The sequence below is a fragment of the Octopus bimaculoides genome, chromosome 26, assembly GCF_046866305.1.
Source record: "Octopus bimaculoides isolate indiv1 chromosome 26, ASM4686630v1, whole genome shotgun sequence".
NCBI lineage: Eukaryota > Metazoa > Mollusca > Cephalopoda > Octopoda > Octopodidae > Octopus > Octopus bimaculoides.
In genome coordinates, this window is record NC_142953.1 from 20,933,385 (window position 1) to 20,957,965 (window position 24,581).

A 24,581-nucleotide genomic window follows, 5' to 3' on the forward strand; every position below is an offset into this window, starting at 1 on the left:
AAGAGCCAGTCCAGGGGGCTCTGGCAACGATCTCGCTCGAAAATCCTTAACATGTCACGGGCACAAGTGCCAGAAAGGCGACGCTGGGTACAGGTGCCATCCCGATTTCGCTTTCGCTTGCCCCAATAAGTCTTCGCAAGCTGATTTTCGTGTTTAATGAAGGAGACGACGTTGGCACGGGTGTCAGTCGTCGAATTTAGTTCGAACATATAATCATATAGATATATATATATATAATAACATAAATAATATATAAAATATATGCATATATCCATACATATATGTACATACCGACATCTATATGTATACATACAAGCATATATGGGTACAGGACATCACAAAAAACGTTAAACACAATGAGAAGCGAAAACATTAAGACGAGGACAGAAAACGAACTTTTTTCGAACAACGAAAAAAGCAAACAGAGCGCATATATTGCTGTATTGACGTATACACAAAAAAGAATTAGACCTCAATATATCAAACAGAGGATAGTTTAATTAATTATTACAATATCAGGAGACAATTTCTTATTGATCAACAGGAAGTTCAGGTTGGCAGAAAGCTGGTAGAGGAGGGGATAACTCTCAACATATTACTCATGAATAGATGGTTAAAGGGAGGTAAGCCAGTCGATTGCTGCCTCATCCAATTCCGTTTCCTCCTGTGTTTATTCATTTATTTATTTAATTTATTCATTTATCTGTTTGTTTTATTTATTTATTTTATTCATTCATTTATTTTTATTTCTTTATTTTATTCATTTATTTTATTCAATTTATTTCTTTATTTTATTCATTTATTTTATTTCATTATTTCATTCATTTATTTATTTATTTTATTCATTCATTTATTTTTATTTATTTATTTTATTCATTTATTTGTTTGTTTTATTTATTTATTTTATTCATTTATTTTATTTCTTCATTTATTTGTTTTATTTATTTATTTTATTCATTTATTATATTTCTTTATTTATTTTATTCATTTATTTATTTTATTTATTCATTTATTTGTTTTATTTATTTATCTTATTCATTTATTATATTTCTTTATTTATTTTATTCATTTATTTATTTGTTTTATTGATTTATTTATTCATTTATTTAATTATTTATTTTATTTATTTATTCATTTATTCATTTTATTTATTCATTTATTTATTTGTTTTATTTATTCATTTATTTATTTTATTTATTCATTTATTCATTTAATTATTTATTTTATTTATTTATTTATTCTTTGCCTTCCTAGATTTGTTGGTTATCCTGGACATTACAAGAGATTTTTTGGATTGAGACAGGAAGAAGTAAGTTCCGTTACACATTCATGGAATGTCATTTCTATTATTTTCTTTTCATTTATTATTTTTGTTACTTTTGTTGTTTATTTTTACTTGTTTCAGTCACTGTGTTGTGACCATGTTGGAGCACCTCCTTAAAGGAGTTCATCAAGTAAATTAATCCCAGTGCTTAACTCTATTCTTTTGTTCTTTTATTTGTTGCGGTCATTTTGACTGCGGCCATGCTGGAGCACTGCCTTTTTAGTCAAACAAATCAGCCCCAGGACTTATTCTTTGTAAGCCTGGGTACTTATTCTATCGGTCTCTTTTGCTGAACCACTAATTTACGGGGATGTAAACACATCAACATCGGTTGTCAAGCGATGTTTGGAGGGACAAACACACACACACACACACACACACACACACATGTATATACAACAGGCTTCTTTCAGTTTCCTTATTTCTTTATTGCCCACAAGGGGCTAAACATAGAGGGGACAAACAAGGACAGACAAAGGGATTAAGTCAATTACATCGACCCCTGTGCGTAACTGGTACCTAATTTATCGACCCCGATCGGATGAAAAACAAAGTCAACCTCGGCAGAATTTGAACTCAGAACATAACAGCAGATGAAATGCTGCTAAGCATTTCACCTGGCATGCTAATGTCTCTGCCAGCTCGCCGCCCAAATCAGGGCGGCAGGCTTCTTTTAGTTTCCGTCTACCAAATCCACTCACAAGGATTTCGTCGGTCTGAGACTATGGTAAAAGACACTTGCCCAAGGTGCCATGCAGTGGGACTGAACCCAGAACCATGTGGTCAGTAAGCAAGCTACTTATAAAAAGCAACTCTCTTTTTCTGAACTGTTAAGTTATTGAGACATAAACAAACCAACACCTGTTGTAAAGCAGCATAAGACCAGTGTTGGTTTGCTTATATCCTCAAATGTTCTGAGTGATACAAAGGGTGGTGAGCTGGCAGAACCGTTAGCATGCTGGGCGAAATGCTTAGCGGTATTTCATTTGCCGTTACATTCTGAGTTCAAATTCCACTGAGGTCAGCTTTACCTTTCATCCTTTTGAAGTTGATTAAATAAGTACCAGTTACGCACTGGAGTTGATATAATTGACTTAATCCATTTATCTGTCCTTGTTTGTCCCCTCTATGTTTAGCCCCTTGTGGGCAATAAAGAAATAGATATGAAGCTTCCCTTTCATAAGTCTCGAATTACTTTGGGGATGTGTATTGTATATGATGCATGGCTATCAGGGAAACATGCCCTGTGTATCATCAGATGTGATACACACGAGAGGCAAAAGGTTAAGAAACCCGTGTCTGTGTATGAGCCAATGGGGAACCTTTGCAAGCTAGAAATAGCAACCAAATCTATCTACTATCTTAACCCTTTGTCCAAAGTATTTTAATGTTACAGTGAGAGACAGAAATAGGTTTCTTGCTGTAGAGGAAATACAAGGATACCCAGCTGAGGAGAGAGAGGGGTGGGGAGAGAGAGGTGGGAGGGGAGAGAGAGATCAGGAATGAAGACAGAAACAGATGCACTGCTGCAAAGGAAATACATGGTTACCCAACCTGAGGGAAATGCAGGAGAAAGAGAGAGAGTAGGAGATGTTCTGATTAATATAAAGCTTTCTTTCATAAGTCCCAAGTTATTTCGGTGGTTCTAAGACAATTGGGAATGTGGTAGACTCTCCCATTGTTAGACAACATGTGAGGGTTCTGCAATTTCTTCACACGTGATTTATTTATAGTGATCAAACGTTTGGGTGGCACATAAGCTCATTCGCTCCATCAAGTCGACATTGCCTGTATAGGTGCACAAGTGTGCCACATGTCCAGATGTTGAGGTGGTCACAGACCAATGTAGAACGAAATATTTTTGCTGAAGAACACATTGGACTGCCCGGCCCAGGAACCAAACCCACAATCTAACAATCAGGAGTACAACACCCTAACCACTAGGCCAGGGGTCTCCAAACTTTTTCAACCCTTGACCCCCTTTAGCCACTTCTCCTTCTGCATCAACCTCCCTCCTCATTTAAAATATCTTAATACCCTACCCTACTGTACTATATCTTACATGCGTACTGGGTCCTGATGCTGGCAATTAAGATGTTAGCTAAAATATACATGTACAATGAATTAAGAAATTCTATTGAAGATGACACACTTTTTACATATAAAACTACATGTACGAGTATAGAGTAATAGACTTTCAATTTTTATGAAATTGTTTTCATAGTTAAGTGAAGGCACATGGCTCAGTGGTTAGAGCATCGAGCTTATGATCATGAGGTTGTGAGTTCAAATCCCAGACCAGGCTGCGTGTTGTGTTCTTGAGCAAGACACTTTATTTCACGTAGCTCCAGTTCACTCATCTGTAGAAATGAGTTATAATGTCATTGGTGCCAAGCTGTATCAGTCTTTGCCTTTCCCTTGGATAGCACTGGTGGCGTGGAGAGGGGAGGCTGGTATGCATGGGCGACTGCTGGTCTTCCATAAACAACCTTGCCTGGACTTGTGCCTTGAAGGGGAACTTTCTAGGTGCAATCCTGTGGTCAGTCATGACCGAAGGGGGTCTCAGCATTTCATAGTTAGAAAATGTGAAAAACGCATCATGTTGCTTGAATATCTTTTACTGAAATTGACAACATCAACGTGAGGGATGAGCATGGCGCTGACTAAGGTTTCAAGCAGTTTGTCTGGGAGAGCTGATCTTTCGCATGCCAAACCCCATTTGACCCCTCAACTATCATTGACCCCCTGTAATTCCTCACTGACCTCTAGGGGATCCCTCAGGTCCCCTTTGGTGACCCCTGCACTAGGCTATATAATAATCTTTTCTACTCTAAGCACAAGGCCTGAAATTTTTAGGGAGGTGGGGCTGGTTGATTAGATCGACCCCAGTACGCAACTGGTACTTAATTTATTGACCCCGAAAGGATGAAAAACAAAGTCAACCTCGGCAGAATTTGAACTCAGAACGTAAAGGCAGATGAAATACCACTAAGCATTTCGCCCGGCGTGCTAACACTTCTGCCAGCTCGCTGCCTCAATAATAATAATATCTCATTCATCTTCTTCATCATCTTCTTGTTTGTGTTGCAGTGTAGCAATGGTGGTTGCCTGATGGAGTTGGCACAGCAGTTGGCCGTCATTATGATCGGCAAGCAAATAATCAATAACTTCCAAGAAATGATCATACCGTAAGTAGCAATGGCTTTGGATTGCTTTTTGTTTGTTAGTTTCTATCTTTACCCTTTGTGTCAGGTGTGGGGGGGGGGGGGGGAGTGCAGATGTACACGTGTGTGTGTGTGTGTGTTGTTTGTCTCTTTGCTCTGCATTTGTTGGGTTTGCATAGAGGACCTTACTCAAAGTAGACAATGGTGCATGGGGCAGAGTTTGGGACCATCAGATCTTGCCAAACCTGTTCAACTCCTGCCAGAATAGAAGACAGACACTAAACGATGATTGATGTTAATGATGACAATAATGGCAACGATGATGATAATGATGATGGTGATGGTGATGACGACAATAATGTTGATGATGATGACAATGATGATGATGATGATGATGATGATGATGGTTATGGTGATAACGACGACAATGATGTTGATGATGATGATGATGATGATGACAATGCCGGTGATGACGACAGTGACAATGATGACGACAACGATGACGATAATGATGACAATGATGATGATACAACTGCGCATACATACCCACACACATTAAAATGATCCTTTGTTTATTGTTGTGATCTTTTCTTGTTCCCTTGCTGAATCTGAAGGAAGGGACAGGGCCCATGACCCTTGTAAACCACCACCACCACCACCTCGCAAGTCTGGTGAGGTTTGAGGTTAACATTCCCTTTAAACTGTTAGCGGTCAACATAACCTGTAGGAAGAGGAGATTCCAGAGGGATGATGTTCTCAGGAGAAAGGATTGGACAATGGTTAGTGTGGCCAAAGAGGGGGTTGGGTGTATAAAGGCTGCTCAGAAGTGATTCTTTCCTGCCACATTCTAGCCAGATGTCTGTAATATCAGAACATGATTTATCCAGCTTCTCTTCCCACTATTTCTGGGACAGTTGTGCAGGGTAGAGTCCTCAGGCACCTCCTCCATAGGGTCCTGTTGGAAGCAACTGTCATTGCACTTTCCAGTTGGGTTCCCAAGCGTGACCAACTGAGACTACAGTTATTATCCAACCATTTCATTCATGGCTCACCCCTTGGTCTCCTGTCAGCAAGACACAGCTTGAAGAATCCGTCTTGCGATGATCCTTTCTTCTGACATTCTAACCACATGTCAATTGTACCAGAGCTGTGCCCTCTTGACATAGAGAAGTAGGGACTCGACTTGAAGAGACTCTCATCTCCAAGCTATGCACCCTGTCAAATAATCCTTTCTACTATAGGCACAAGGCCTGAAATTTTGGGGGAAGGGGTTAAGTCGATTATGTCGACCCCAGTACTCAACTGGTATTAGATTTATCAGCCCTGAAAGGATGAAAGGCAAAGTCGACCTCGGCAGACACCCTGTCAAATAATGTTTCTGAATAACCTCATTCTCAGCTGTTTGTACTATTTTGGACATTACATGACATCCAAGGCCATAGGTGGGAATAAACACAAAAAGCAGGATTGAAGACAGCAAGTTTGACCCTTTTTATCAACCTCTTATTGTGTGCCCCTTTTTTATTTGCTCTCCTCACACACACCAACACCCACCAATCAGTAGAATGCAATCCCATAATTCAGCAGTTCTTTTACTCTGTTTCCATTTTCTTTTCTTTCTGTTTCCAGAAGAATAAAAACTCGCCTCCACAGATTCAAAATTCGAACGAAGGGTTCCAATATAAATCTCGAGAAAACCGGTGACTTCAGCCTCATTCGGCATGAAGGGCTGTTTGATGAGTACCTGGAAATGAGTACGGTTATTTTATTACCAACTCTTCCTCCTCTTCCTCCTCCTCCTCTCTCTCTCTCCTTTTCCTTTTCTCTTCTCCTTTCCACTTCCTCTTTCTCTCCTCCTCCTCTTCCTCCTCTGCATGTGTGTCCATACTTGTGTGTATGTGTCTGTGTGTGTGCACACATGTATACAGCTGCATAGCACATTCTGTAAGTTAGTGAGAGACAACGTACATATGTCTTCATGCATGTATACATGTGAGTATACTGGGTGTGTGTGTGTATATATATCTATATATATAAAACAGAGATGTGTGTGTAATCGCTTTTCACGTGAAATTGACTTCACCAAATGCTTCCATACTTGTAATGCATGAATAATTTGACCTTGGATAAATCTTAGGCTCTTCATTTGATTTTTTTAATTAAAAATAAATAATATTGCTTTATATTTAAGATTCACTTCTTTAAAACGGTTCCTCAATGTTAACTTCCGGTATTGACGTAACAACCGCAAAAAGCTTCACTTTCTATTTTGTGTGTTCGTGTGTATGAGAGAGAGAGAGATAGAGTAAATACTACATACACACCGCTCTCTCACTCTGTCTCACACACATACACACGCACACGCACACACCTTGACTCACTCACACTCTGTCTCTTACAAACACACACATACATAAATGTATACAAACATATTTACAAAGACACACGTGTGTATGCGCGCACATGCGTGTTTGTAAGAGACAGAGTGTGAGTGAGTCAAGGGCTGTGTTGTCATATGCATACATCCAAAGATGTATGTATATTTATGCATGTACGTATACATGACAACAAACCTCTCTCTCTCACTCACACTCTGTCTCTTACAAACACACACATACATAAATGTATACAAACATATTTACAAAGACACACGTGTGTATGCGTGCACGCATGCGTCGGGGGGGCTCCACAATCGCCATTTATTTCAATTACTCTTCTGAGGATATTCACGTAAATCATTTTTTTCATTTAATCATCATCATCATTTAACGTCCGCTTTCCATGCTAGCATGGGTTGGACGATTTGACTGAGGACTAGTGAAACCGAATGGCAACACCAGGCTCCAATCTAATTTGGCAGAGTTTCTACAGCTGGATGCCCTTCCTAACGCCAACCACTCAGAGAGTGTAGTGGGTGCTTTTACGTGTCACCCGCACGAAGGCCAGTCAGGCGGTACTGGCAACAACCACGCTCAAAATGGTGTATTTTATGTGCCACCCGCACAAGAGCCAGTCCAGGGGCACTGGCAACAATCCCCATTTTAATTTTCGTAAAAGTTTCCAAGTACCAATGAGGCTTTTTGGCACATCTTCAATTTTCCCCATTCATGAGAGGCGCCCAGCCATCATTCATCTGAGAGTCCATCTACAGAATGTCCTCAAATTTCTATACAGCATATTTTGCCTTTTTTTCTTCAAGTATATAAGCAACAATTTCATTCCCGAGCAACGCCGGGTGCCTCTGCTAGTATTATATATATGTGTGTGTATTTTAACTGAAACACATAAAAGAATAAAAGAATATATATATATGTATATAAATGTATATATAAATGTATATATAAATGTATATATAAATGTATATGCTGATGTGTTTGCTGATGTGTTTGCATATTCTTCTTCCAGTTCTTCAGTTTGGTTTCATAACGATATTTGTGGCGGCATTTCCTCTGGCGCCACTCTTCGCATTGCTCAACAACTGGGTGGAAATACGTTTGGATGGCCAGAAATATGTGATGCAGACGAGGCGGCCAGTGGCAGAGAGGGCTGAAGACATCGGGGTCTGGTTCTCAATCCTCAAAACTTTGGCCCATTTGGCTGTCATCAGTAATGTAAGGAACATTCGTCATTGGTTGTTGGTGTTTTGTTGGTTTTTTTTTTTTTTTGTTTTTGTTTTTGTAGTTATTGTTGTTGCTTAGCATTATTTTTGCCCTCCCTTTCTCTAACCCCGCCCAGCCCCACCATACACACACACACCGGGTTAGCCTTTGCAAGAGATGACCTATGGTCAATGGCTTTCTAATTCATGATGGTCTAGGGGGGGCAATATTTTTGGTGCAGGCTTGGCTGTGTGGTTAAGAGGCCTGCTTTGCAACCATGTGGCTTTGGGTTCAGTCTCACTGTGTGGCACACACACCTTGGGCAAGTGTCTTCTAATATACTCCCAGGCCAACCAATACCTTGCGACTGAATTTGGCTGATGGAAACTGTGAGGAAGCCCATCGTGTATATACAATATATATACATATGCATAAATGTATATTCATATATGTATATATATATATATATATATATATATATATATAAGTATATATATATATATATATATATATATATATATATATATATACACACATACATAAGTAGGAATATATATTGATAAATACGTCACTTATAATTTACTTATAAGTGTTATCATTTATACATAAATCCTGACTCCAGCTTCATAAACACCATAGTGAGAAATATATACTCTGAAATGCTAACGGACATTTTATGCGTGCATGTATGTTGAAGATAATAAATTCTTCTAACTGCTATAAAAATATAGTTTCATAATTGCAGAAATAAATTCCTCTAACAAGTTGAAGAACGTGAAGAAAGAGAAAATAATTACTACATTATTTTATTTATGTACATTTAGCATTTATAGTCCAATTGGAAAGTAAAGTCATTTTGTCGTAGAGAATTACGACTTAAAACTCACACTAACTAATCCTTCATACTAACTATTAGAGTTCACAACAATTCAAATAAGTCTTGTTGGATTTTTATCATAGACATGGCATAAAAAATAGCCAATATCTCACGGAGTGAGTGTCATAGAGTTTAGTAACATCCTACGATCACTGAGTAATTTCCCCCAAAATCAGGGGTTTTATAACTGCTCATATCCGAATTCTAAGAACCGTATTTCGTGAAAGATTTCTTTGATGAAAGTTTAGAATTTCTATATGGGCAGCAATTTTAACCAATTATGCTTGTTTGGGCAAATGACCATTACGTCATATTGCCGCGTTTTATGACTTGCTACAATATATATATATTGTGTCATCCCATAAATAATGCAGTTTTTTAATACTTCTTTTATTTTTCAAACTTAGATAAACAAATTACATTTTTAATCTAAAATATACTCTCCTTCATTTTCTACAATGCTCTTCCACCTATCTGGTAGACTTTCAAGGCCCCTCTTCCAAAAGTTTCTTGTCCATGACAAAAAATACTCCTCCAATATTGTTCTGACCTTGTCTACAAAGTTCATATTTTTTCCCATCCAAATGATTTTGAAGACTGCAGAATGAATGATAATTAGATGGAGCAATGTCCAGCAAACAGGGTGGGTGGGGCACCATTTCCCATACAAATTGTTCCAGCCTTTGGAATGTCATCCTCGCTGTATGTGGCCAAGCATTTTCCTGATGGAAGAACACCTTTCGTCTTGAAACCAAAGATGGTCATCTTTCTTCTAGCGCTGACTTAAGCTGCTCACAGTAGATCTCTTTTATCATTTGGTTTGGGTTTAAAAGTTCAAAATGAACTAAACCTTTCATATCCCACCAAACAGACAACAACACCTTACATGGGTGAAGACCTTCTTAAGCCTGAAGTGCCAGTGTTTCTCTTTGGCATCTGACATCTTTATAGAGAACCCATTTTTCATCACCAGTCACTATTCGGTCTAAACAAGGTTCATTCATGAGACATGGCAACAAAGAAAATCACACATTCACTCTCTGCGTGCGATTAGACTCGGAAAGTTTGTGAGGAACCCATTGACCCAATTTTCTGACTTTTCCGATGGCACGCAGGTGATGATGAATGGTTTGAATGACCAAATCCAAGTGTCTCTTCTAGTTCCTCAGCAGTTAGGATGGGATTTTGTTCCTCCAGGGTTTGTAGGACGTCCTCATCGAGACCTACAGATCTTCCAGGACAAGGCTCATCTTCTAGGCTGTAGTTTCCTGCTTGGAATTTCTGGAACCACCATTGATAACCACCACACAAAATGTCTTGAATAACAACAAAATAACCTATCTACCAGTCCCTGTTTTCCTTGTAATAAAGTTTTGTTTTATAAACATTGCAGGCATTCCTGATTGCGTTCACGTCTGAATTCCTTCCGAAAATGCTCTACCAGTACACTCATAGCTATGATCTGGAGGGATACACCAACTTCACTTTAGCATATTCTCCAAATGGAACTTTATCTGAAGAATGCAGGTCAGTTTTAGAATACTCGTATTGTTAAATTACATGTTTCACATACTCATTCTTGCTATGTGTGTCACAATACTAAGCTGAATGGTTGTGTGGGAAGTGGGAAGTACAGTTACACTTTAAACTTCCTGTACAATGCAGTACTGCATGAAAATGCAACAGTCAGCAAGGTCTGAAATGCACAATATCATGAGAACCATACTAACCTTACTTACATTCATCATTAACACAGCAATAGATGAAAGGGCATTGGTCAGCCAGTCTTGAAAAGCATAATATCACAAGAATCATACTAGCTTTATAGATATATGCATATATCCATACATATATGTACATACCTACATCTATATGTATATATACATACATGCATATATGGGTACAGGACATCAAAAAAACGTTAAACACAATGAGAAACGAAAAACAAAAACATAAAAACGAAAACAGAAAATGAACTCTTTTTGAACAACAAAAAAAACAGAGAAATGAGACATGCAACATAAAGAGTATATCCCTTCATCAGATGTCCCTGTCCATCTACTCCAGGTTTCGAAGGCAATATGCACACACACACATTTAGATGAATATTTACACATATACATGTATTTGTGTGTATATGCATGTATGTATATTGTGTATGTGCTACATGCTTTGTTTGTATATAGTCACCACCATTTCCTCAGATGAACTGCGCTGCTAAATATCTAAATATCATTGTATCCAATCTTTTCCAGATATTTTGCATTCCGGGGCAAAGAAGGCCATTATACGATATTCTTCTGGAGACTTCTAGCTTCACGGTTATCATTTGTAATTATATTTGAAGTAAGTGAAACATATTGTCTTTTTAGTCTTCTTATGGTAAGCTGGATGACAAAATTACCAGAGCGTTGGGCAAAAATCTATGTACGGAGGTGGAGAAACCAGTCGAATGTTGTATTTAATTATGGATTCAAATATCTTGTGAAAGTTGACTTCACTTTGCATCATCATTTATTATTATTATTATTATTATTGCCTTTGTACAGCTTCTAATGCTGAAGATGTACTACGGTGTCAGCTGTTCACTACCAGTGAACTAAGGTAACACCCCTTATTTTTCGAGCACCTTCTAGAGTATTTGAGTGGTTCCAAGCAGTGCTGTGTTCTGCAAGTGCTCCACCCTTATTGCAACCCCTATTTGTTCCATGTACTTCTCAAGATTTTTACTCACTGTTCCCAGGGCTCCGACAATTATCGGTACTACTACCACCTTTTTCATCGACCACAACTGCTTAACCTCCAAAGCTAACCTGTCATATCTTATTATTATTAAGGTGGTGAGCTGACAAAATCATTAGCACGGTAGGTAAAATGCTTAGTGGTATTTTGCCTATCACTGCATTCTGAGTTCAAATTCCTCCGAGGTCAACTTTGTCTTTCATCCTTTCATCCTGGGGTTGATGTGATCAACATACTCCGCTTCCAAAATTTCAGGACTTGTGCTTAAAGTGGAAAGGATGATGATTATTATTATTATTATTATTATTATTATTGTTCAGTAGTTTTATTTTTATAACGTGCTTTCACTTCACTACCGAGCGCAGCTCTGTGTGCCTTGGGTATGTGCTGTGGTTTGCTGTGGTGCTCTTATGTTTACTGTATTGAAAGTGTTTTGCGTAGAATGTGTGCAGTACCCAGTAGTGCAATTTTCTGTATGTTATATATATTTGTAAGTCCTGGTGTTTTTGTTATGTATTTGTCTGAACATTTTTTTATTATACCTAAGGCACCTACTATGATAGGAATTGTTTCTGTTTTTAGATTCCACATTCGAGTTATCTTTATTTCCAGGTCTTTGTATTTTGAAAGTTTTTCCATTTCTTTTAGAGAAACGTTGTCATCTGCTGGTATTGATACATCAATTAGAAAGCATTTTTTTTCTTCATGATCTTTGACAACTATATCTGGTCTATTTGCCTTAATTTCTCTATCTGTGTATGGTTGCTTTCTTGTTTTCTGTGACCTTTTCTGGCGTGTGTTTATACCATCTTTTTTCTGTTGTTATTCCATAGTGTTGGCATAGCTTCCAGTGTATATAGGTCCCAGTTCTGTCGTGTCTGTGAATATATTCCTTCTTAGCCAGCACTGGGCAGCCAGAGATAATATGATTTATTGTTTCTTGTCGATCTCCACATATTCTACAGTTACTTGTTATATTTCTTTTCATTATGTGTTTTTGGTAATTTCTGGTGGGGAGGCTCTGGTCTTGTGCAGCAATTAAAAATCCTTCAGTCTCTGCTTTGAGTCCTGAGCTTCTCAGCCATTGCTGGGATTTTTCTCTGTCTATTTCTTTTGCATTTAGTTTAGCCCAGTATTTACCATGTAGGGGCTTTTCTTGCCATCGTTTTATCATGGTCCGTTGCTGTTCTAGTTTTAGTTTGGATTTCATTTGTTTTATAGCTTTTGTTGTTTCTTCTTCTTCTTCTTCTTCTTCTTCTTCTTCTTCTTCTTCTTCTTATTTGTTAGGTAGATTGATTTCTTGTTTGTATTTGTCAGCTTCCTTAAATACTGAAAACAGTTTTTTGTTTTGCTCGTGTTTTGTGGCTATTTGTATTAGGTTCCCTTGCTTCTGGAGTAGGTATTTTTGCAGTCCTATGGTGGTTATTTTATAATAGTTTTCTAGCTGTATAAGACCCCTGCCACCTTCTGTGCGTTGTATATATAGCCTTTCTATGTCAGATTTTGGGTGGTGCATCCTATATCCTGTCAATATTTTTCTTGTTTTCCTGTCTATTTTACATAGTTCGTTTAGTGTCCAGTTAAGGATGTTGTAGCTGTAGCTTATAACTGGGACAGCTAAAGTGTTGATACCCATTATCTTGTTTTTAGCATTGAGCTCTGTTTTTAGTATTGATCTAACTCGTCTATAGTACTCTTTCTTTATTTTTTCTTTCATTTGTGTATGTTGTATCCTATCTAGTTCATTGACTCCTAAATACTTGTATGGTTGGATTTCGTCTAGTTCTCTTATTTCATTGGCTTTATCTAGTGTTATATTGCTACTTTTAACTAATTTTCCTCTTTTCAGGGTTGCTTTGGCACATTTTTCTAATCCGAATTTCATATCTATTTCCTTGGTAAAGCCGTGTTATTATTATTATTATTATTATTATTATTATTATTATTATTATTATTATGAGTTCAAATTCTGCCGAGGTTGACTTTACCTTTCATCCTTTTGGGGTCGATAAAATAAGTATGAGTTAAACACTGGGGGTCAATGTAATCGACTCATCCCCTCTCCCAAAATTGCTGCCCTTGTGGCAAAATTTGAAACCATTATTATTATTATTATTATTATTATTATTATTATTATTATTATCATTATTATTATTATTATTATTATTATTATTATCATCATCATCATTATTATTATTATTATTATTATTATTATTATTATTATCATTATCATTATCATTATTATTATTATTAAGGCAGTGAACTGGCAGAATTGTTAGCACACTGAGCTAAATGTGTCTTTACATTCTGAGTTCAAATTCCACCAAGGTTGACTTATCCTGTCGTCCTTTTGGTGTCAATAAATTAAGTAGCAATGTAATTGAATAGTTCCTTCCCTTAAAAGTTTCAGGCCTTGTGCCTTTAGTAGAAAGGATTATTATTATTATTATTGTCACAACTATTCCATGCTATGTTATTTAGCAGGGATATTGTCTTGAGGCTTGGTGAGGACAAGTCACCTCAAACCTCAATAATCTGTTTTAAGATTCTTGCGGAATACAAGATTGCACTTTTCTGCCAGTCACAATGCTGCAATGTTTCTTCTTTCTTTCTTTTATTCCTCCCCGACATCCACAGCACATAGTATTCAGCACATTTAAACTCATTGATTTTGCGGTACCGGATGTACCAGAAAGTCTGGAACAGAAGATCAAGAGAGAACGGTACCTTGCGAAGCAGGCGCTAGCAGACACTGATGCATTGTTTAAGGTAAGCAGCCTTCTGGTCCTCTTGTTTTCACAGATCTTGTTTTCCATTTGGTTCCCTTTTACCTGGTTTGATGTAGATGTCTTAGCTCAGTGGTTCTTAACTAGGGTCCATATAAGATTTTGTTGTTAAAATTTAAGTGCAATAAAATTGGTTACACTTCATCAATACACCAAATATTTCAGCAATTTTTTAATACAATTCTTAATGACATCTAATTATGGACACAGGCGTGGCTGTGTGGTAAGAAGCTTGAACAATCACACGTTCTGTTTCAGGATTCCAGAAAAGCAATTCATCACATTTCTGGCAAGCCACATGTGGTGCCTCAAAGATGAAGGCATCCCATATGATATCAAGTGGAGGGTCATAAAGCAGCTGGGATCCTATATTAATAGGAGCAGACACTGCAAGCTTTGCATAGCTGAGCGAGTAAGGATCCTCAAAGATTCGCTGAAACCAGAATTACTGAACTCACGGCAAGAAACTTACAGCCTCTGCAGCCATTACAAATGCTACCAGCTGCAAGCATGGGATTCCCCATTCATTGATTAGATCTAAAAAGGTCCTTATGAACTAAAAGCAGCCTAAGGGCGAAATTCCCAGTTCCCCACTTTTTTTTTTACCTACATGGACTGGTCTAAGGGAGATAACCTGTCCTAGCTGACCCAGATTGTTTATTCTTTGTTTACTTACTAACTGACCATAATGGATTCCTGCCTCCCACAGTAGAAGACTTATATGCCTTCGGCTTTAGAGTCTTATAAGCCATCCATAGGGCTAAGCCCTTGGTGGATGCTGAACCATTGGCCACTCAATGAGTGGACATAGACTTAACTACATATAAATATTTTACTACTCTAACTTTTAGATGATTGATATATATATATATATATATATATATATATATATATATACACACATACATACATACATACATATATATATATATATATATATATATATATATATAGTTGTATTTGGGGATGGTCATGTTGCCAGTTTAGCCAATAAAAATACACGCTCTATATATTTGGTGTTATATATATACATATATATATATATATATATATATATATATATATATATATATATATATATATATATATATATATATTCATATATACATATATATATATATATATATATATATATGATATAAACAAAGTTAGATAAGGCCAGTTTATAGGATTACTCAGGGTTTCGCGTCCATAAAGTGCATTCAAACTGGGGTGACCACATGAGCGTATAACATATAGTTGAGATTTTCATACTGGACCAATGAAAGCTACAAGTTTTTTCATTCTCTCTCTGTCTATTTTCTCTTATTCCTTTCTGTTGAAGAGCGTAGGCTCGAAACGTAAAAGACTTTTTCATTTTTCCCAAGCGTCAAACTAATACACTTGCTTGTTGTTCATACACTTGTATTCATCTTTTGTTTTTCTATAAATTTCAGCTATATATATATACATATGCTTTTGGTGTGTATGGTTTCTTTTTTATACGGCACTGAGTTTACAATCTAGTAAATAACAACAATGGTATTTTTATATAAGCAGAAAGCTTATGGTGATCAGTGTGCAATGACCAAGGAAGATAGTCTAACAAAGGAGCATATAAGATAACGACGGAAAAAAGAAGACTTTCCTATCCGTGTGGGATATATATATATATATAGCTAGATATAGAGATACAGAGATATATAACTGTATAGTGTACAATTATACTTAACGGCACAAAAGCTATTATGCTTTTAAGCTATTAAGCTATTGTACACAGGTTGTAAGTGGGAAAGTAGGTTGGCTAAGAAATTCATAAAACAATTCATTTAGTTTTGGATTGATCAATTTCTGGACAAAATGAATGAAAATATTTATACATACCCTCAGAAAAGTATACGCAAAAATGTAAGTACAAATAGATATTCTCAAATATATATGCATTGTATTTCACAGTCTACCTCAACACGTATTTGGTAAGTATAGTTTAGAGGTAGATAAACTTATCCAAAGTGAATGTGTTATATTTTAAACATAATTAGAGGATAAAATCATTAAGATTAATGAATCTTATCAGTGACCAGCATATAAAAACCTTTTAGGTAAAATACATTCATAGAGGTATATAATAATATCAGGTACAATTATACTTAAGGACACAAAAGCTATTATGCTTATATGCTGAAAGAATGCACCGAATACGTCCTACCATTTCAAATATTCACTTGACAACTAAATACACAGGTTGTAAGCGGGAAAGTAGGCTGGCTAAAACATTCGTGAAACAATTAAGAGTATGTATGAATATTTTCATTTGTTTCGCTCAGTGTGTTTTGCTGAGGAAGGGAAAGTTGGTAAACTAATCTGGAAATTGATCAATCTGAAACGAACTGAATCGTTTTATGAATTTTTTAGCCAGCCAGTAGGCTTACAACCTCACTTACAACCTGTGTATTTAATTGTAGAGTGAATATTTGAAGTGGTAGGACGTATTCAGCGCATTCTTTCAGCATATAAACATCATAGCTTTTGTGCCCTTAAATGGTACCCTATACAGTTATATATCTCTGTAAATGTGTTTTACTTAAAAGGTTTTTATGTGCTGGCCACTGATTAAAATAAAATTCATTAATTTTAATGATTTTATCCTCTAATTATGTTTTATATATATATATATATATTATATACTAGCAGCTTAAATCAATTTCATCTGGTCAGAGAAGACACGAAGAGAGAAATGAAGACATAAAAAAGAGGAAGAAGTAGATACGAAGTGGTGTTTGGATGACAGATCTTGGTAGAAAAAAAAAGAATGTCATGGTGAGTTAGTAAAGAGAGCAAAGCAAGGCTGGACTTACGTGGGCTGGCAGGACGATGAAAAAATTGTGGAGTTGAAATTGGAGCAATTGAAGTTGCCGTTGTTATCATTGGAGTGCCTCTTGGTAGACAACATTCTTCGTCCTTCCCTCGGGTGCACAAATAGAAAGACCATAGGGACAGCCAATGTACAGTTGTGCGTGTGAGAATACTTGCTCTGTCAGATGCAAACCAACCGCTTGCACTGATTGTCCCTGCGCCTTGTTGATTGTCATGGGAAAGCAGAGTTTGATGGGAAATTGCATCTGTTTAAACTTGTAGGTCGTATCGGAGTGGGTGAGGGACATGGGAGTTATAAGTATGTCTTAGCCAGCGGCCAGTTCATTCAAGGTTGTTGCCTACAGAACTCGGGAGCACAGTTTTTTGATAATCATTTGCGTACCATTGCACATTATTGGAGCATCTAAATTCCTTAGCAGCATGATTGGCACGCCAACTTTCAGATGCAGTTTGTGAGCAGGTAATTCTGTGGGTCCCCACTTTTGTTAGATTTATCATGGGCCGGCCGGTCTATCTCAGATACATGGGAAGCTGGATTAAATTTTTCATCAACACAGGGGAGCCGAAATAAATTTTTTCAATATCCAAGGGAAGCCAAATCGCGAAAAAGGTTGAGAAATGCTGATCTTTAATGATGGTTTTTATTTAGGCACATCGTAAAAGTAATTATAATAAATTGCTTAATATAAAGAAAAGTATGTTTTCTCAAGCAAATACAGTTAGAAAAAATATTTACCATTTCAAGTCATCACTAAAAACAAAGCTCATCAATTTTTGAATGAAATAATAATTTTATTCTTTTATTCTAAGTTGTAAATTTTGCCCAAGAAATAAAGCAAATAATCACCAAATGCATTGTTAAAAATCTGCAACTCGATAGCAAATATCTCCAAATTGATTAGAAATGCATAAATTTAATAATAACAATGTTTTTGAGATTCTGGTTCGAATGACATGAGTGTTTTTGTTTCACTTTTGACACGTAATACTTAAATAGTGAAGGAGATATGATGTTGCTGTGGGCTGGAAGTATGCAAGAAGTTAAAATTTTTTTTTTGACTAAAACACAACCGGGACCCTAAGTAAGGCATGTGTAAAATTTGAATGAAATTGGTTGTGTAGTTCTGGAGTTTTAGGGATTCACACACACACACACATACATTCTCAATTTGATATATATATATCATCATCATCATCATCATCATCGTTTAACGTCCGCTTTCCATGCTAGCATGGGTTGGACGATTTGACTGAGGACTGGTGAAACCGGATGGCAACACCAGGCTCCAGTCTGATTTGGCAGAGTTTCTACAGCTGGATGCCCTTCCTAACGCCAACCACTCAGAGAGTGTAGTGGGTGCTTTTACGTGTCACCTGCACGAAAACGGCCACGCTCGAAATGGTGTCTTTTATGTGCCACCCGCACAAGCCAGTCCAGGGGCACTGGCAACGATCTCGCTCGAAAATCCTACAGGAGCCAGTCAGGCGGTACTGGCAACGGCCACGCTCAAAATGGTGCATCTCATGTGCCACCCGCACAAGAACCAGTCCAGGGGCACTGGCAACGATCTTACTTGGCTTGCCGGGTCTTCTCACGCACAGCCCATTTCCAAAGGTCTCGGTCCGTAGTCATCGCCTCGGTGAGGCCCAATGTACGAAGGTCTTGCCTCACCACCTCAGCCCAGGTCTTCCTGGGCCTACCTCTTCCACGGGTTCCCTCAACTGTTAGGGTGTGGCACTTTTTCACGCAGCTATCCTCCTCCATTCTCACCACATGTCCATACCAGCGCAATCGTCTCTCTTGCACGCCACAACTGATGCTTCTAATGTTCAGCTTTTCTCTCAAGATACTTACACTCTGACGGGTATTCACATTGACATATATATATATATATATATATATATATATATATGTATATATATATATATTCAGCTGTATATTTTTGGGAGTGTGGTTGAATATTAATTATATGATGATGTTTGATTGCGTACATATTTAATCCTAACCCTCACAAATTTATAACTCGGAGTATCACACTGAGGAGAATAATAGGTAAAATATAATTTACTTTAAATTCAAAAAGCATCTGTGATTAACCAAAGTCGTGTAAATTTATCATTTCTCTTTTACCTACATAAAAAGGTGTGTTATTGTCTCGGAGATTTTTATGGCAGTTGAAAAAACACTTGCGTCTATTTCTAATTCAATACGTGGTGAAGCACTTAGTTGATCCCTGATTATAATTATGTATATAATTATGGAATATTTTGTATAATTCACCTAAAAGGTTTTTTTAATGTACTGACTACTTGGTAAAATTATTAATTATTAATTAATTAATTTTACCCTATATTATTATATATATATTACGGAGATGTACTTGCATAGCAAGTGACCTGATCTGAGATCGTGTGCTGAAACAAAAACAATTGCAGCCATTTTAAAACACACAGAAACTGTTAGATTCACTTCAACATTTAAATTTAATTTGCCAAAATATTTTCGTCGCTTTATATATATATATATATATATATATATATATGTATATATGTATATATATAGGTGTAAAAAGGTTGAATGTATATTTGTCCTTTAATTTGCAGGTTTCCAAAAGAGATTTCTAATGTTAATTCTTCATATTTTGCTGGTAGTTTACAAGTGTAAATTTGTGAAGATATGAAAGTAATACTTGTATATGATGTGCAGTGAATTTATGGAAAGAGGTCCCACAAAACTCAACAATTTAGTTTTAAACGGAGAAGACAAGTTGTTAAAATATATAAGGGAATTTTAATTTTAATTCATGCAGATGATTGTTTTGTACAGAGATATAAAAATTCATGATTGAATTGAATTAGATGAAATTAATTAAATTAATTAATTATATAGGCGCAGGAGTGGCTGTGTGGTAAGTAGCTTGCTTACCAACCACATGGTTCTGGGTTCAGTCCCACTGCGTGGCACCTTGGGCAAGTGTCTTCTACTATAGCCTCGGACCGACCAAAGTCTTGTGAGTGGATTTGGTAGACGGAAACTGAAAGAAGCCTGTCGTATATATGTATATATATATATATATATATATATATATATATATATATATATATATATGTATGTGTGTTTGTGTGTCTGTGTTTGTCCCCCCACCATCACTTGACAACCGATGCTGGTGTGTTTACATCCCCGTAACTTAGCGGTTCGGCAAAAAGAGACCAATAGAATATGTACTAGGCTTACAAAGAATAAGTCCTGGGGTTGATTTTCTCGACTAAAGGCAGTGCTCCAGCATGGCCGCAGTCAAATGACTGAAACAAGTAAAAGAGTAAAAGAGTAAGAGTAATATCTATTTTAACAACTTGTCTTCTCCATTTTTAACTAAATCGAAGAGTTTTATTGGACTTCTTTCCATAAATTCGCCTGTGTTAGAATGGTGGCAGCTGATGAAAGAAAAGGTTCTCTATGTGGCCTGTGTGTTTTCTGTACTCTGGTTATTATTATTTTTTTTGTCTACATTTTGTTTGCAACGTCCTGTACCCAGATATGCATCTATATATACAGGTAGATGTAGGTATGCACACACTTGTACGTATATATGCATATACTCATCTATTATTTGTTTTATATATATATCTATATATATATATAGATATAGATATATATATAGATATAGATATATATATAGGGAGAGAGAGAGAAGGAGTGAGAGATAAAGGCATTTGTTTATATAATCGTATTTGTTTCTATTATCAGTTTACAAACAGAGATGAAGAAGATGGCATGGAACAAACACCAACAGGAGCCGCGTCCACAAACAAAGCTTTGTAACTGCCACTACATACTTTTGCTACAAATATCTTTATTTTAATACACCAAGATACACACACACACACACACACAATCAAAGACTGGAATTTATGGTGTTGTCTCTAATTCTTCAATTATGGTCATTTTCTCCACAGAACATGGGAAATACATTTCTTGAATATAAATATTGATTTTTAATATGAATAGAAATAAATTCATAATATTATAATAATATATTTTTATTGCTGTAAACCATGTGAATTTCTTCAAAAGTAACGAAAATAATTAATATATATATATGTCTGTCTGTATGTCTGTATGTATGTATGTATGTATGGTTCTAAGTATGTATATAACACTTGTTTCTTGCTCAAATTTTCCATTTATTATATCATTCTTTATCATTATTATTATTATTATTATTATTATTATTATTGTTGTTGTTGTTGTTGTTGTTATTGAATGAGAGAGCAATATATACCACCAAAGTGACACTGGGGTGCAAATATATGAAACCCAGTACATGACTACCCGTCTGATAAGGGTACACCAGGCACATGCATCGTAACCACATGTGCACAACATGGTGATCTCATAGCAAGATAAACGGCACATGACCTTGCAGGTGGGTGCCCAGTTAGAATTTCCTTCAAGTTGAGTAGCCCCTTCTGCTCAAAAGGTCCCTGAATAAGGTTTGGTTAAGGATGATGAACAAAACACCTATGTTTCCAGGAGTGAATTATTCCAACCACAAAGAATTCCTCTCATTATTATTATTATTATTATTATTATTATTATTATTATTATTATTATTATTATTATTATTATTATTATTATTATTATTATTATTATTATTATCATTATTATTATTTAATACATTGCACAGTATACAATATCATGAAGTTGTTGATTGAAGATATTGTGCCTACCGGGGGTTTGTACTCTTTGTCAAGTCACAAGAAGGACCTCAGACAGACAGTACTTTATGTAATATGCGTGCAATTCCAAGTAATGCTGACATTTGCAATACATCTAGATTCCAGATGTTTCTTTAGGTTGGGCGGTATTATTTTTTTATGATTATTATTATTATTATTATTATTATTATTATTATTATTAAGGCAGCGAGCTGGCAGAATCGTCAGAACACCAGGCAAAATGCTTATCGATATTTCGCCTATCATTACATTCTGTGTTCAAATTCCACCAAGGTCGACTTTGCCTTTCATCCTTTTGGGGTTGATTAAATAAGTACCAGTTTACCAGTTATATACTGGAGTGAATGTATTCGGCTATCTCCTCCCCCCCCCCCAAATTTCAGGCCTTGTGCCTTCAGTACAAAGGATTATTATTATTATTATTATTATAAACATTTAACATTTCACTTTGAAATTATTTATTTATATAAACATTATTCTTTCTTTCTTTCTTTCTTTCTTTCTTCTTCTTCTTCTTTCCAACCTTCCAACCCACATCAGCTGGTCTGTGCATCTGTGTATGTGTGTGTGTGTGTGCACGTGTGTGTGCACGTGTGTGTGCACACCTCTGGGCCCTCTCGTGCACACTTCCCTCCATCCATCCCTCCTATGCTCACTCACTCACTCTCTCATACTCTCTCACACATACACACACATGGACACATGTACGCACACACACACATACATATGTTATTTTCAAATTTGTTTTCCGATTCCAACTTTGACCATTCTTTGCCATATTCCAAATGGCAGAAATTCTTATACAGTCCTTGCAGCAGCTATTCACTCCAGCACAGCAGAACCACAGCATCCTTCATGAATACACGCACATGCACACACACACACACACACACACACACACATTTATACATATACACTCAAAACACATGCATGCAGAAACATACACACATGCACACACACACACACACATGCGCACACACACATACATGCACACACACACACACACACATGCGCACACACACACATACATGCACACACACACACACACTCACACTGGAGTAACTTCATTTTTACTTTTTTGTTGTTGGTGTTGTTGTTGTCTGTGAATTATCTTTCATTTTATTTTTATTTCATTTCAAATCAAACTTGAGAAAAACATGATTTAGTTGTTGTTGTTAATATTGAGTTATTATTATCATTATTATTATCATCATCATCATCATCATCCTCATCATTATTATTATTATTATTATTATTATTATTATTATTAAGGCAGCAAGCTGGTAGATTCCTTAGCACACTGGATGAAATGCTTAACGGTATTTCGCCTGTCGCTACGTTCTGAGTTCAAATTCCACTGAGGTTGACTTTGCCTTTCATCCTTTTGGGGTTGATAAATTAAGTACCAGTTGAGTACTGCGGTCGATCTAATTGATTGACTCCCTCCCCAAAAATTTCAGGCCTTGCGCCTATAGTAGAAAGGATTATTATTATTATTATTATTATTATTATTATTATTATTATTATTGTGGTGAGCTGGCAGAATCATTAGCACGTCAGGCGAAATGCTTTTTGTATTTCATCTGCCACTATGTTCTGAGTTCAAATTCCACCAAAGTCGACTTTGCCTTTTGTCCTTTCGGGGATGATAAATTAAGTACCAGTTGCGTACTGGGGTTGTTGTAATCAACTTAACCTCTTCCGCCAAAACTTCTGCCCTTGTGGCAAACTTTGAAACCATTATTGTTATCATCACTATTATTATTATTCTTTTTAACTCACATTTTGTTGGAACTCCTGGAGTCTTACATGCATGGCAGGCTTACTACCTGCAACCTATGGTACCATGTTATCCGTTCTCTTCAGCTATCGAATACTTTCCTGATTATTCTGGTCATGCCAACAAGGCAAACCTTTTGTAACAGTTCTACTGGGCACCCTGTTCCGATTTCCTTTATACCCCCCTTGATGCCTTCTGATACTGTCCCCAAGGACCCAACAATATTTGGCACTATCTTCACTTTCTTTAATTTCCCTAGCTGAGCTATTTCATACTTAAGAGGATTGTATATGTCCATTATTATTATTATTATTATTATTATTATTATTATTATTATTATCATCATTATTTTTAAGGTGGTGCCCTGGCAGAGTCGTTAGCACACTGGGCAAAATGCTTAGCGGTATTTCATCTGTTTTTACGTTCTGAGTTCAAATTCTGCTGAGGCCTTTCATTCTTTCAGGGTCGATAAATTAAGTACCAGTGAAACACTGAGGGTTGATGTAATTGACTTGTCCCCTCCTGCCAAATTTGAGGCCTTGTGCCAGCAGTAGAAAGGATTATTATTATCATTATTATTATTATTATTGAGTGAGAGAGCAGCACATGCCATCAAAACAACGCTGGAGTACAAATATGCAAAATCTAATATACCCATCATGACTATCCATCTGATAAGAGTATACAAGGCATATGCGTCACAAGCATATTTG

The 24,581-nt window shown here is 36.5% G+C and overlaps 1 protein-coding gene across 8 annotated transcripts in view; it reads left to right on the top strand.

Moving 5' to 3' along the window:
* LOC106868957 (anoctamin-7) overlaps positions 1-24,581 on the top strand; it is a 313,520-nt gene that overhangs the window by 288,175 nt on the left and 764 nt on the right. For 6 of the 8 annotated variants that reach the window (XM_089342450.1, XM_089342449.1, XM_089342452.1 and 3 more), the window contains 8 exons: positions 1,255-1,309; positions 4,415-4,512; positions 6,118-6,242; positions 7,894-8,099; positions 10,358-10,491; positions 11,220-11,310; positions 14,344-14,475; positions 21,097-24,581. The exon at positions 21,097-24,581 is cut by the window's right edge and continues 764 nt beyond it. In XM_089342450.1, the coding sequence (XP_089198576.1) occupies positions 1,255-1,309; positions 4,415-4,512; positions 6,118-6,242; positions 7,894-8,099; positions 10,358-10,491; positions 11,220-11,310; positions 14,344-14,475; positions 21,097-21,171 (916 nt within the window). In that variant the 3' untranslated portion in view covers positions 21,172-24,581. Of the gene's footprint in view, positions 1-1,254; positions 1,310-4,414; positions 4,513-6,117; positions 6,243-7,893; positions 8,100-10,357; positions 10,492-11,219; positions 11,311-14,343; positions 14,476-17,162; positions 17,292-21,096 lie in introns of all 8 variants that reach the window. The other 2 variants (XR_016238494.1, XR_016238495.1) reach the window with 2 other exon arrangements.